This window comes from Chenopodium quinoa, unplaced genomic scaffold, assembly GCF_001683475.1.
Source record: "Chenopodium quinoa cultivar QQ74 unplaced genomic scaffold, ASM168347v1, whole genome shotgun sequence".
NCBI classification, from domain to species: Eukaryota; Viridiplantae; Streptophyta; class Magnoliopsida; order Caryophyllales; family Amaranthaceae; genus Chenopodium; species Chenopodium quinoa.
In genome coordinates this window covers 1,690,425-1,702,559 of record NW_018743722.1, presented here as the reverse complement: position 1 = coordinate 1,702,559, position 12,135 = coordinate 1,690,425, and the positions used below count along the sequence as shown (strand labels likewise).

Here is a 12,135-nt window from a genome sequence, read left to right as displayed (position 1 = left end):
AGAAAGAGGGACATGGGTACTTGCTTGAATTCAATTGAATGGAGCAAGTGGAGAAAGTTGAAGCACCCTTGGTTCTAGTAGCTTTCCAGCCTTTGGTGCAGGAATTTCATCGGGTTTTTGATATGCCTCAGGGGTTGCCACCGCAACGACAAATAGAACATGCTATTGTACTTCGCAGTGGCGCTGACCCGATCAGCGTCAGGCCCTACAGGTACCCTCAGTCTCAGAAAGATGAGATTGAAAAGTTGGTGACGGATATGTTAAGTGCTGGCATCATACGATCCTCTACAAGCGCCTATTCGAGTCTGGTGCTTTAAGTTAAGAAAAAAGATGGCTCATGGCGTTTCTGTGTGGATTACAAGGCTTTGAATAAAGAGACAATCTCGGATAAATTTTCTATTCCAATCATCGAAGAGCTATTGGATGAGTTGGGAGGCACGTCCATCTTTACAAAACTCGACCTAAAATCGGGATATCACCAGATTAGGGTGAAGGCTGAGGATGTGCACAAGACTGCCTTTAGGACCCACGAGGGTCACTATGAATTCTTGGTTATGCCCTTTGGGCTAACCAACGCGCCAGCCACTTTTCAGTCCTTAATGAACGAGGTCTTCCGACCATTTCTCCGGAAATTCGTCCTTGTATTTTTTGATGACATTCTCGTGTACAACACTTCTAAGGAGTCCCTTTTGCATCATCTCCGACAGGTTGTGGAAACTATAGCTACACACGAATTGTATGCTAATTACAAGAAGTGTGAGATAGGCAAAACTCGAGTGGCATATCTCGGGCATATGATTTCTGCAGATGGGGTTAAGGTGGATGCCACAAAAATACAAGCCATGGTAGATTAGCCTCCTCCTTTGAATTTGAGGGAGTTGAGAGGTTTTCTTGGTCTCACGGGATATTACCGCAAATTCATCAAGGGCTATGCTCTCATAGCTAGGCCTCTCACTGATCAGCTTGGTAAAGATAATTTTTGTTGGACAAGGGAAGCTACTGTCGCCTTAGAAACTGGGGGTAAGAGAAAGGAAAAGAGAGATGGGCACATAGAACCAGTTTTAAATGTACCACTAAAAGCTTGTATAATATCATTGAATATGTAGTGATAATATTTTTACACGTAGTTAGTACCACTAAATGAATATACAATACCATTAAATGAATTTATAGTACCTCTGAATGTTCAATGATACTATTTGATCATCTAGTGATACTATAAATCACCTAGTGGTACACTCTAAATCTAGCACATGGGGGTGAGAGAAAGGAGGATAGAGATGGATAAGTGGGGATCATTTTTAAATGTACCATTGAAAGCTTAGATAATATCATTGACTATGTAGTGATATTATATCTACACATAGTGAGTACTGCTGAATAAATATATAATACCACTACATATATACATAATACCACTGAATGTTCAATGATACTACTTGATCATCCGGTGATACAATTGATAACCCAATGGTATTATTCTAAATTCAGAAATGCATTTACGTGAAATAACCCCAACACCCCTCCTTATGTATTTATTCATACATCACAAACCTCCCTTTGGAAGGTCTCTACTCTCCACAAAGTTTTAACAAATTTTACCTTGCAAAAATTTGAAAGAATGGCTCCTAAATTGCAGGACTCTGCTTTGTATCCAAACAACAAAAAGTGCGATGCAGTATTCAAAAGAAAAAAGAAAAAAGCTAAGTCAAATCAGCAACCCTCAGCTCCTGCCTCTTCCTCCGTTTTTATCAATCAATTCAACACAGAACACTCCTTAGCTGGGCTCGGGTGGAACAAGTTTCAGACTACGCATCCACTCGCAGAAGCTTGGATCATCGAAGTGAATAAAACTGCTTTTCAACTTAGCTCTTTGGTCTGAGTTCAACGTTCGAAGCTGTGGGAATCTTGCTTCCTGCATCCAGTGTTCAAGAATCACAAATTTATGAACATAAGAGGGTAAAGGTAAACGGTCATAACTACAATAGTACAATGTAAATCTATTCAGGAGTATAATTATTGAAGCGTGTCACACGGTTAATCTTTAACAGTATAAATCACTTCAAGGATGCTAAGGTAAGAAAGACAAGGTGAAGGCACACACATCACGTACTTCAGAATGTGACACGCATCACAGATATTCGTTTTTCAGAAGGCCTTTTGGATCCTTCAGACTTCATTTTTTGCCACATTAACTCACTCAAAATTCCATAACTATCATTAATCGTTCACATTCTCCATCTTTATACAAATATGCTTTAATTAGGAATTCTTACTTGAAGATGCCGTCATTAAGGGTAGACCTTTGAAAGTCTTTCAAAGTGGCTCACCCTCATGATTGCAGGAGGGTGAGTAAAGTTGGAAAAGTTCAAATTTTAACTTGCTAGATTTAGAAAGTAACTTGGTATGAACTTATTTAGCATATTATAATTTTGGGACGAAGTGAATATTGTTGATGAGTAGTAGTTTTGAAGAAGCATTAGCAACAGAAGGGAGTGAGAAAAACCTAAAAAATTAAACAGAATGAAGTGGGGAGTGCCTACCTGTTCATAAGCTGGATCCTTGTGAGCAGGTATTAATCGGGAAACAAAATAACGAGCTTGAGAAGTTCCTTCCTGTGGAGGATAAATATATGTTAGCATTTCACCTTATCTCTATAGGTGGGAGGGAGATCTAGAAGAGTAAAAACTGAAAAGAAGTGAAGATCAGAAGCAGAAGAGAAAATGTAACCTTAAATGCAAGGATACGTGGAGCTGGAAACCTTGATTCACTAAGCTCCTCTGCCAGTGTTCTACAAGCTGCTAAGGCTGCAGCACAGTTTATCTCTTGAGCAGAAAGCTCAGCACCCTGGAAATAAAAATTAAACAGGACAATATTTATTAGGAAGCTACTGACAAGGATGTGTGTTATGTAAATTATGAATTATCCGGGGGAGGGGGGGAGGGGGGAGAGGGATAATATATTATAAAAGCAGGCAGTAGCATTCAGCAGGACATGAACAAAAGTCACCAAGAGAGAGAGAGAGAGAGAGATGCCTGTGCCACAGTCTGCAAAGGTCATAAGCAAGTAGGTAGATTCAACAAAAATGAATGAATTGCACGAGGGAAATTGAATATAACCCAAAACATACCCACCACTCCTCCCTCATCTTCCAAAACAAAGTAAAATAAGACACCTCAAATGGAAAAGAATACAAAAAAATTCTCATTGTACCCAATCCAAAATAAAAGTTGTTTAGGTCAATACCTTTTTATCCAAAATTTAAGCCATTCAACATTACTACAGCAATATAAAATCCAATTTTACTATATCAATACAAAATTCTACATGTTCAGTTAAATGAAGGAAGTATTAAAGTGGTAATTCAAATGAAGTTTCAATGTCCATGCAATGTTATTTCCTAGGAAATGCCAAAATATGTTTGTTTGGACGTAGGACTTTTGATTTCCCATGAGAGATTCCACTGCCATGGGGTAAGGGATCTAGGTAAGTAAAATCTTCCATTTTGTGGGAAAGTAGAACTCCCTATGTTATTGTAATTTGTAACAAAACAAGTGTACAATACATCTATTACCTAGGAAAATCAATTATTTGCCAACCAAAAGACAACTATGTCATTTTATTAATCTCAATAATATATTAATAGCTAGTAGCTACCCTACAATAAATAAAAAAAATAAAAATATAAAAAGGAATTCTAACTAGAATTAATTTTTGATAAGTATGACCTGTTTATTTGGTAGTAAATAATACGAGATTCACATTTGTGCTCTCTAGCTAACAATAAAATGCTTTCATTTTTAGCCATACTCCTCGAACAAAATTCTCTAGTATACAGCACGAACATGTGAAGGCTAAAATTATGCTAAACATACCTCTCAAGGGCTTATCTTACAGTAAAGCACCAGTGAAGAAAGTGAAAAACTTACCAACCAAATGAAGATATCTGTTCCATGATCTAGAACAACAGCGGTATCTGACTGCATGGATAGATCATAAGCTGGCAGCTCCTCAAAGGTGCCTCCTTCCCTATTCATTAAACATCGAGGCGCCACCATTCGCAAAGAAAGATCAAAAGATGCATTTAGAAATAGATTTCTCAACACAGATCTCTCATCTTCATGACCAACGATGCTTCCCAGCAGCAGACCTCTTCTAAGATGGAACAAGTGCTCTGGCAACGAAGAAAGCTCTTTTGGGAACTTATAGAGCTTAGATTTTGGAACTTGTGAACCAAACTTCAAAGCTATATCTTTCACTCTTTCATCTATTGTAGAACGCAAGCTAACTGCCTCAGGCGCAGATTTAGCTCGCAAAAGAGTCTTCTTGGCAATAAGAACTGCAGCGACGTCATCTTGAACACTGTCAAGATAGGCTGACACACTATCAACAGTAGGCAATCTTATTGTGATAACCCTAGTAATATCAGCTGCGTAAACATTTGAATATTGCATAGAAAATTGAAAGTATACATGTTCGTGTTTTATGTCTCTTTTGGTGTCCATGAAAACTGAAAAGCTTTGTGTTTCTTCCACACTTAGCATCTGAACCGAGACAGAAGCATTATTTTTAAAATTTTCATGTGAATCCAAGTGAGCTTCCTCACCTGGACCAACAACTTGAGTGACAAGAAAGTCCTCGGGAACACGTATCTCAAGCAAACCATGGGAACCTGCTGCCCTACTAGATGCCCTCTGCAAATTAACACCAAAAACCTCCCCAAAGTCGTCATGAAGGATAAGAACACCACCAGAGGCTCTTGAGAGCGGCTGCAGAACAGGAACTCTGACAGGGCACGTTCCAGCACAGAAAATATCTACAACAGTTTGCTGTCTATGAGCCTCCTGACCCAAGTGTTCCATCCACTTCATTGCAGTTTTTTCAAGATAAGGATAGTTTGGGTGGCTAAATGAATGTGGAAGTGCTCCAGGACCAAATGTATTAGGTCCACCAGCACAAACTAATAGCCTACTCTTACCCCCTGGCCTTTTCACCACTCCTCGGGACAAATCAGCAGATGGCCCTTGTATAATTGCCAGAGCAACTTCCACTGCGGTACACAAGCAGCGGTCTCTAGCAGTCTCAGCAATGTTGGCCTTGAAGGGCCTGAATGAGGAAAATATGGTGTGTGCTACAGGAAGCGAAGCATGCACAGGAGACAAGTATACACCAGTCCCATAAATTAGTGCTCTTAAACTTTCCTCACTAGGTGACTTATCCCCTGATAGCACATCAGCAGATGCAGTAGAATCCTCAGAAAAATCATATACAGATACTGTTCGACCATATGAAACGATACCTATTCTAGTTGTTGGCGGGAGTGAGTCAACAAAAGCATGAAGAGAACTTTGCAAATGCTGAAGGTGTGGTTCATCTAAACATTCATCAATGACAAGGATAATGGGAGCAGAGGTTCTCGAATCCGAAACAGGAACAAAACCTGATAATCGGCTTCCAGTTTGGACATAATCAACCACAAAAGAGGATAATTCAGGAAAGCTACGCAACTCTGCCTTGCTCGATGCTACATATTCACCGTCACTCCCATTCAAGTTACGACAAACAATACATTGCCACTGCCCTGAAGTCGGTATAACATTACAATACGGATTTGGATAAGCACCACAACTTTGGCAACGATGAGAATCACGCTGAATTACTTGAGGACCTTGGGGAACCTCTCTTCCAGGCGAAACCACTACTCCAAACCCCAAACTTGGGACATTTGCTTGCTTTTTCTGCTTCAATATCTGCCATAAACCAAAATGACAACACTAACATCAAGAAAACAACCAAATGCTATACCTCGACCAACAGTCAAGAACAAAGTATAGATGGCAATTAGATTAGTTTGTTAAAGACATTCGAGGACCTGATATAGACTGCTATAATACGCACAATGAAAGCACCCAAACCTCGAAACAAACTAAAACAACAAGAAGTTGTACTTGTATTAAATTAGCCTGTTAAAGTCATTCGAGGACTCGAGATAGACTACCATTACACGTACAATGACAGATCAAATAGCACCCAAACCTCGAAACAATCGAAAACAAACAAAAGTAGTAATAAAGCTTGAAAATTTCAGGAAAAAAAAAAAATCAAACAGATCAAAACAAATACCAATTCAATTACAATGCACCAATACAAGAAAACAGAAATCAATCAAGAAAGAAAAAGAGGGAAGAAAGAAATTACCTTGTGAGCAGAAAAGTGAACAAGGGGAGCAATGGATTCAAAGGGTGAAAGAGAAGAATGATCAAAAGAAACATTTTGAGAAGAATAACTTGGAGGAGAAGAAGGGGGTAAAGTAGAAGAAGGAAAAGACGGGGTTGTTGTAATTGGAGGTGGGAAAGCAACCGCAACCGGTTGCGGCGAAGCAGGGGATGTTCGGAACGGCACTGCAGCCGGTCTCAGCGGCGAGGTGAACACGGGCGGCCCGGGCGGTGTACTCAATTGCGGCGAATTCGCAGACGAAGACGACGCAGTCCCTGCCTGATGCTGCTGCACCATTAATGTGGGAGGAAATCTTGGTGGTGTAGCTAATAATTTCTCTGATTTGGGAGCTGATTCTGGTAAAGTCGCCATTGTTGGATGCTTAATTTCAGCAATTACAGCCAAAATTATTAACAAGAAGTGAACCCCTTTTGGAGGAGATTTCGCATTCGCCCCTTTATTCTGAATCGAAAAAGGTTAAGCATTAAGCAGTTTGTTCGAATTAGATCGGAGTATTCTGAATTTTGGATCAGGAAGAACCTTAATTTTTCAAAATTTGATGGGTGAAATTATGATAATCATCCAAGATCTTGTTGTACTGGAGATCAGATGCTTAATTGGGAAAATCCGATCTCAATTGAAGTAAATGTTGGGCGATCAAACCGAAATTGAGTGTAACTTTGAATAAAATGGGAAAATTGTAATAATCATGATAATGGAAACTTGGGAAGAATTGAATTGAAGGGCTGCTTGTGAAGCTCTGTAGTGAGAACCGGGAAACTATGGAAGGAGAAGTCAGCCAAGTGGTGCAAAGAAAGTCAAGGGAACTTAAAAATGGTGAAAGACATAAACTCACAAGTTTGTGAAGTGGATCAAAACCTTGTCTGTCTATAGTTGATGTCTTGACTCTTGAGGAGTGATTTGCTAGTTGGGCGTGGGGCTTTATGGGCTGGGTCATGGTGTAATACCCCGATTTCTAGAAACTATATACTGTGGCTAATTGCCTAGTTGGAGGTCAATTGACCACAATTGATATAAATATTAGGAAAAATTACAAATAATAATACTTCCTCCGTTTTTTTAATATTGCACCACTTATCTTTTAAGGAAGTTTCACATTTATTGCACCATATTCATTTTAGGAAAAGAAATTTATGTGTTCACACTATAAATACCTACTATACCCTTGCTTTTCAACCCGTACTTTTATTTTGTGCATACAATCACATGGGCAACTTGGTATTTCTACCTTTCTCTCTCATCCTTTTTTCCACTATCAAAAAATTTGTGCCAAACCCTTATGGTGCAATAATAAAAGAACGGAGGAAGTACAACATTTGGCAGTTTCTTTTTAAATAATACAATCTTTGAATTACATTTTAATATTACAAATTTTGGGGGTGTCCACTTTTAACAGGCAAAAATCGGTTGGTACTCTGTTTTTACCATGTCATGTGTCGTGTTTTATTGATTTAGTCCATTTAACTTGTATGAAACCCGTGCAATTTCACTGTTTTAAAAGTTCAAATACTAAATTTTATAAAATTTAAATAGTAATTAAATTAATTCACAATATTGAAAACTTATACAGCATTATAGATCGCAATAAATGCAACCATTAATCACAATAATTACTTGATATTTTCAATTTATTGTTTTGCAAAAATAAAGACATACTAAAGATATGAATGGTTTATGGGCTTTATATATTTAGGTTATATTATACCTTTTAATCAGAATGATTTATATATGTTTATTTACATGTCTCATAATATATTACTAGGGATGGCAGTGGATCCGGACTCGACCTGGATCCGTGGATCCAGATCCGATTTCAAACTTTTGGACCTATCGGATCCGTGTCGAATCCGGGACCTGCTGAATAAAGGATCTGGACCTGTCGGACCCCTAGACCCAGACCCAAAACCGTTTACCCGTTTTTTTAATTTTCCTATTAAAAAATCTCTAAAACTTTTTGTTTCTTTATTTAAAATGTTGATGATGTTAGTACTGATAAAAATCGGTCCTTTTAAAAGATGAATTTTAGATGCTCATATCGGATACATCATTGTAGTTTTTTCACTTGCTCATTTGTAACATCGTACTTTTTTGTTGTTTAAAATTTAATTTTAAAATATAAGTATATAAGTTGGTTATTTATTTTGTGTTTATAGATTAGTTGTATAACTTTAATTTAGGTTGAACTTAATAACCCGACAAAAGTTTGAAATGTATTTTTTTACCCAAACATTACATTTATTGCAAAAACTAGGCAAGATATATTAGAATCGTTTTGGACCCGAATCCAGACCCGGATCCATTGGACCCATCGAATATGGATCCGGGTCGCCATTTTCAAGACCCAACGGATCTGAGTCGGATCTGGATCCTTGTTCCAAAAACGGATTTAGATCGGGTCCATCTGGACCCGATCCAGATTCGACCCGTTGCCATCCCTATGTATTACCCATTATGTGTATATATATTTAAATCAAACTAGTAAAACATACTCTCTTTGTCCCATCAGGTTGTCATATTTTTAAAAAAATCCAAAATACAAACGTCCAAACTATACATCACAAAATTTTGTATGCGGTCTGATGTACCATGCAGCAGGGATTACTTGAGTTACTCGGTTAGGGGTTGTAGACACCCAAATGTGTCTCTCCAAAACCAAACCCGGTGATGAATACCTTTTGCGTCGAATCATAACGAATAAAGTGAAAGTGTGGAAAGTCTAGTGTTGCGATTAGTTTTTATTAAAATTCTCTTATTTCTGTTTTCGAAAACCTATTCTATTTTATGAAAATAGCCAATACAGTTTATTTTGGTACATGAAAAGGGTCCAATAATAGTGTAGTTGGATAGGGATCGAAAAGTGTTTTCCAACGATATATTATAAGCCCAATTCCGATGAATAATGAGGAAGTTATGGCCAAAATACTAAGTTGGGCCCGATTTGGTGTTTATACACGGCCCAATGATCTAGAGGAGGGCCTTTATGAATCAAAACCTTTTGTGTGCCCCGGGTGTACAGTAATTTATTGTACATCAGCAATTCTCACACGTGTGCCACTAATAAATTCATTATCCCCAATACTCTGTATTATTCTCTCTCCTCTCTCTCTTCCAACAAACTACCAAATTTACAAACACATTCAACCTCAAATTACAATAAGGTTGTTGTTAGGATGATCTCTCATAGAGTTTTGCTTCCTTTGATCTATATTTCTCAGTCTGCAATTGATTTTTCGTTTTATCAAATTTCGAACCCTAACATTCTTAAATTTTTTTTTTTGGTGCTACATTCTTAAATTGTGATATTTCGCTCTCAAATTTTTCTGATTTAGGTTTCTAATTGATATTCCGATCAAATTTCCGAGCCTTCATAACTTTGGATTTAGAGAACGAGTGATGTATCAGTCGAAAAATCAGGTATTTATTTCCATTTTAAAATCAAATTTTCATTTTTATGTATAAAAATTACCCTTTTTACCCACAAAAGTTACCCTTTTTATCTATAAAAGTTACCCTTTTTACCCACAAAAGTTACCCTTTTTATGTATAAAAGTTATCCTTTTATCTATAAAAGTTACCCTTTTTACCCACAAAAGTTACCCTTTTCGTGCATAAAAGTTACATTTTCTACCCACAAAAGTTACCCTTTTTACCCACAAAAGTTACCCTTTTTACCCTCAAAAGTTACCATTTTTATCTATAAAAGTTACCCTTTTTACCCACAAAAGTTACCCTTTTCGTGCATAAAAGTTACCTTTTCTACCCACAAAAGGTACCCTTTTTATACATAAAAGTTACCCTTTTACCCATGGAAGGTACCCTTTTCATGCATAAAAGTTACCCTTTTTTTTTCTTCTGCTTCCTTTGCAACGTTTCTTCTTTCCTCAGCTTCTTTTTCTTTGCAATTGCAGCCTTTTTTCAATTGCATTAACATAATCAACATTTTGAAAAAATCATGAAAAAATTAATAAAACACACCTTCATCTTATGACGACTTCTTTGTACTCTTCTTCTTCACCATTGTAGAATTAAATAAAAAACAAAGAACAAAAACAAAATAAAAAAACCTAAAAATCGAAGAATCAAAACAACTAAAACAAACAAAAATCTCATAAAATTAAGTAAACAAACTTAAATTTGCAAATAACAACTTCATAAGTGAAAGAGAAGAGAGATAATCGTTGTTGAAGAAACATAAACCAGGTTGAATAGAGATAGAATTGCCAATTGAGGAAGAAAGAAGAGAGAGAAATAAGAGAGAGAAAGAACTTTCTGAATGAATGAGAAAGAGAGAGAAAATATTGGTTTTTATTTGTAGGCAGTGAAGCTTGGCATGTGTGAATCAAGATCGAAACAAAATTGTTTATTTTTAGAGAGCCGATTTACACTAATTTAGTGTAAATCGAATGTTATTAAACATTTGTGTATATGAATTATCATTCCTAATGCAATTAAGATTGATTATAATCTTCTAGAAGGTTCTTTTGAATCCTAATGTGATTAGGATTGATAATTAAATTTTATGAGTTTTATTTGGAATAAAAGAAGTGTTTTAAATGAAATTATGATTTTACCCCTCATACGGACTTTTGCGATTTAATTTTGTTAAAAAACTAGAAAACTTGTGGGAAAATCTCCTACAGCGCCGAACGCCAGGCTGTCGCCTAGCGACAGACTTGTCGCGCGGCGACAGACCCTGTCGCGCCGACAACGACGTGTTTTATTCCTTTTCAAACTCCGATTCTTTTTTTTTTCTAATCCGGACTATTTTCATTATAAATAGCGTCCTTAGACGTCCATTTTTAATCACCAACTCTCATCAAGAATTTCTTGATTTTCTCTCTCTCTTTTTCTAAACCAACCTTTTTACAAACAAAATTCCACATTCACAAGATCACACACCTAGCATAATTCGAAGTTGCCTTCGCCCTAGACGTGAAAGGTTTGGTATTTCTGAGGGTTTGGTCCCAAATCCCTATTTCAACTATTTAATTTAATTGTTTAATTTTATATTTTCCTTGAACTTACTAACGTGTGTATTTTGTATATGGGACTAACAAATTGAAATATAGAGAGTATTATCTTATTTGTAATTATGACTATATATTGTAGTCGGACTATAATTATGTAGTCATAATCTAACAAATATAGTTATACAATAAATATAGTAAAGAACGAACTATAATTATGACTACAAGCTGGGTTATATTCGAGGAACTGATTTCGTAAGTATATATTTTATAAAATAATCTAATATCTATTTTTACATATTTTTCTATATGAATATATTATATTAGATTATTTTGTAAAGTTATTATGTAAATATAATGAATATATTACACTATATTTTTCCTTGCAAGAATTATTTTTTTTTAGTTATATGAATATACATATTTATAGTATATTGCGATATCACAATTTTACTTGATATATTTAGAGGTGGAAAAATGAGCGGGAAAATTTTTAAGCATAGAGTGACACGTGACAAGGTGTAACTTGAGTTTCCTATGTTTTAGTATAGTTATAAATTTGATTTTGTTTGAATTTATTTAATTTTGTTCATTTTTAAAATATAAAAATAATAAAAAATTACTTTTATTATTATAATCAATATAAAAAAAATAAAAATTAAACAAAAAAACCACCACCCCTACCACCATCTTCCCCAACATCCATGATCCTGCCACCATTCCCTCTCCCCCCCCCCTTACATAGCTTCCCTCTCCCCCAGCCCAAAAACCGATCGGCCGACCACCGCAGCCACGATCCACCTCTTTCCAACCACCGCAGCCCCCCTCTCCCCTCTCCTCATACAAACGAAACAGCAAGCAACCTTTGCCTTCCCAGACAACCACAACCTAGAAACGAACCCCTCCCCAATTTTTCGACCCCCATAAACCC

The 12,135-nt window shown here is 36.6% G+C and overlaps 1 protein-coding gene across 1 annotated transcript; it reads right to left on the bottom strand.

Annotated features, from left to right (window-relative positions):
• Positions 1-1,371: 1,371 nt before the first annotated feature.
• LOC110684570 (protein transport protein SEC23-1-like) lies at positions 1,372-7,158 on the bottom strand. The gene is made up of 5 exons (XM_021861013.1): positions 6,199-7,158; positions 3,930-5,750; positions 2,731-2,847; positions 2,544-2,615; positions 1,372-1,915 (listed from the first exon to the last, which is right to left on the bottom strand). Exons 1-5 carry the CDS (start codon positions 6,586-6,588, stop codon positions 1,778-1,780), a joined length of 2,538 nt encoding a protein of 845 aa, XP_021716705.1. The 5' UTR covers positions 6,589-7,158; the 3' UTR covers positions 1,372-1,777.
• Between the last annotated feature and the right edge of the window lie 4,977 nt (positions 7,159-12,135).

Bases quoted from the DNA above. Each gene is read 5' to 3' on its own strand.
- LOC110684570 (XM_021861013.1), bottom strand. From the start codon at position 6,588: ATGGCGACTTTACCAGAATCAGCTCCCAAATCAGAGAAATTATTAGCT. The intron at 2,848-3,929 runs GTAAGTTTTTCA...TTTTATTTCCAG, and splicing joins CAGATATCTTCATTTGGTTG to GGTGCTGAGCTTTCTGCTCA. The intron at 2,616-2,730 runs GTTACATTTTCT...TATCCTCCACAG, and splicing joins CACGTATCCTTGCATTTAAG to GAAGGAACTTCTCAAGCTCG.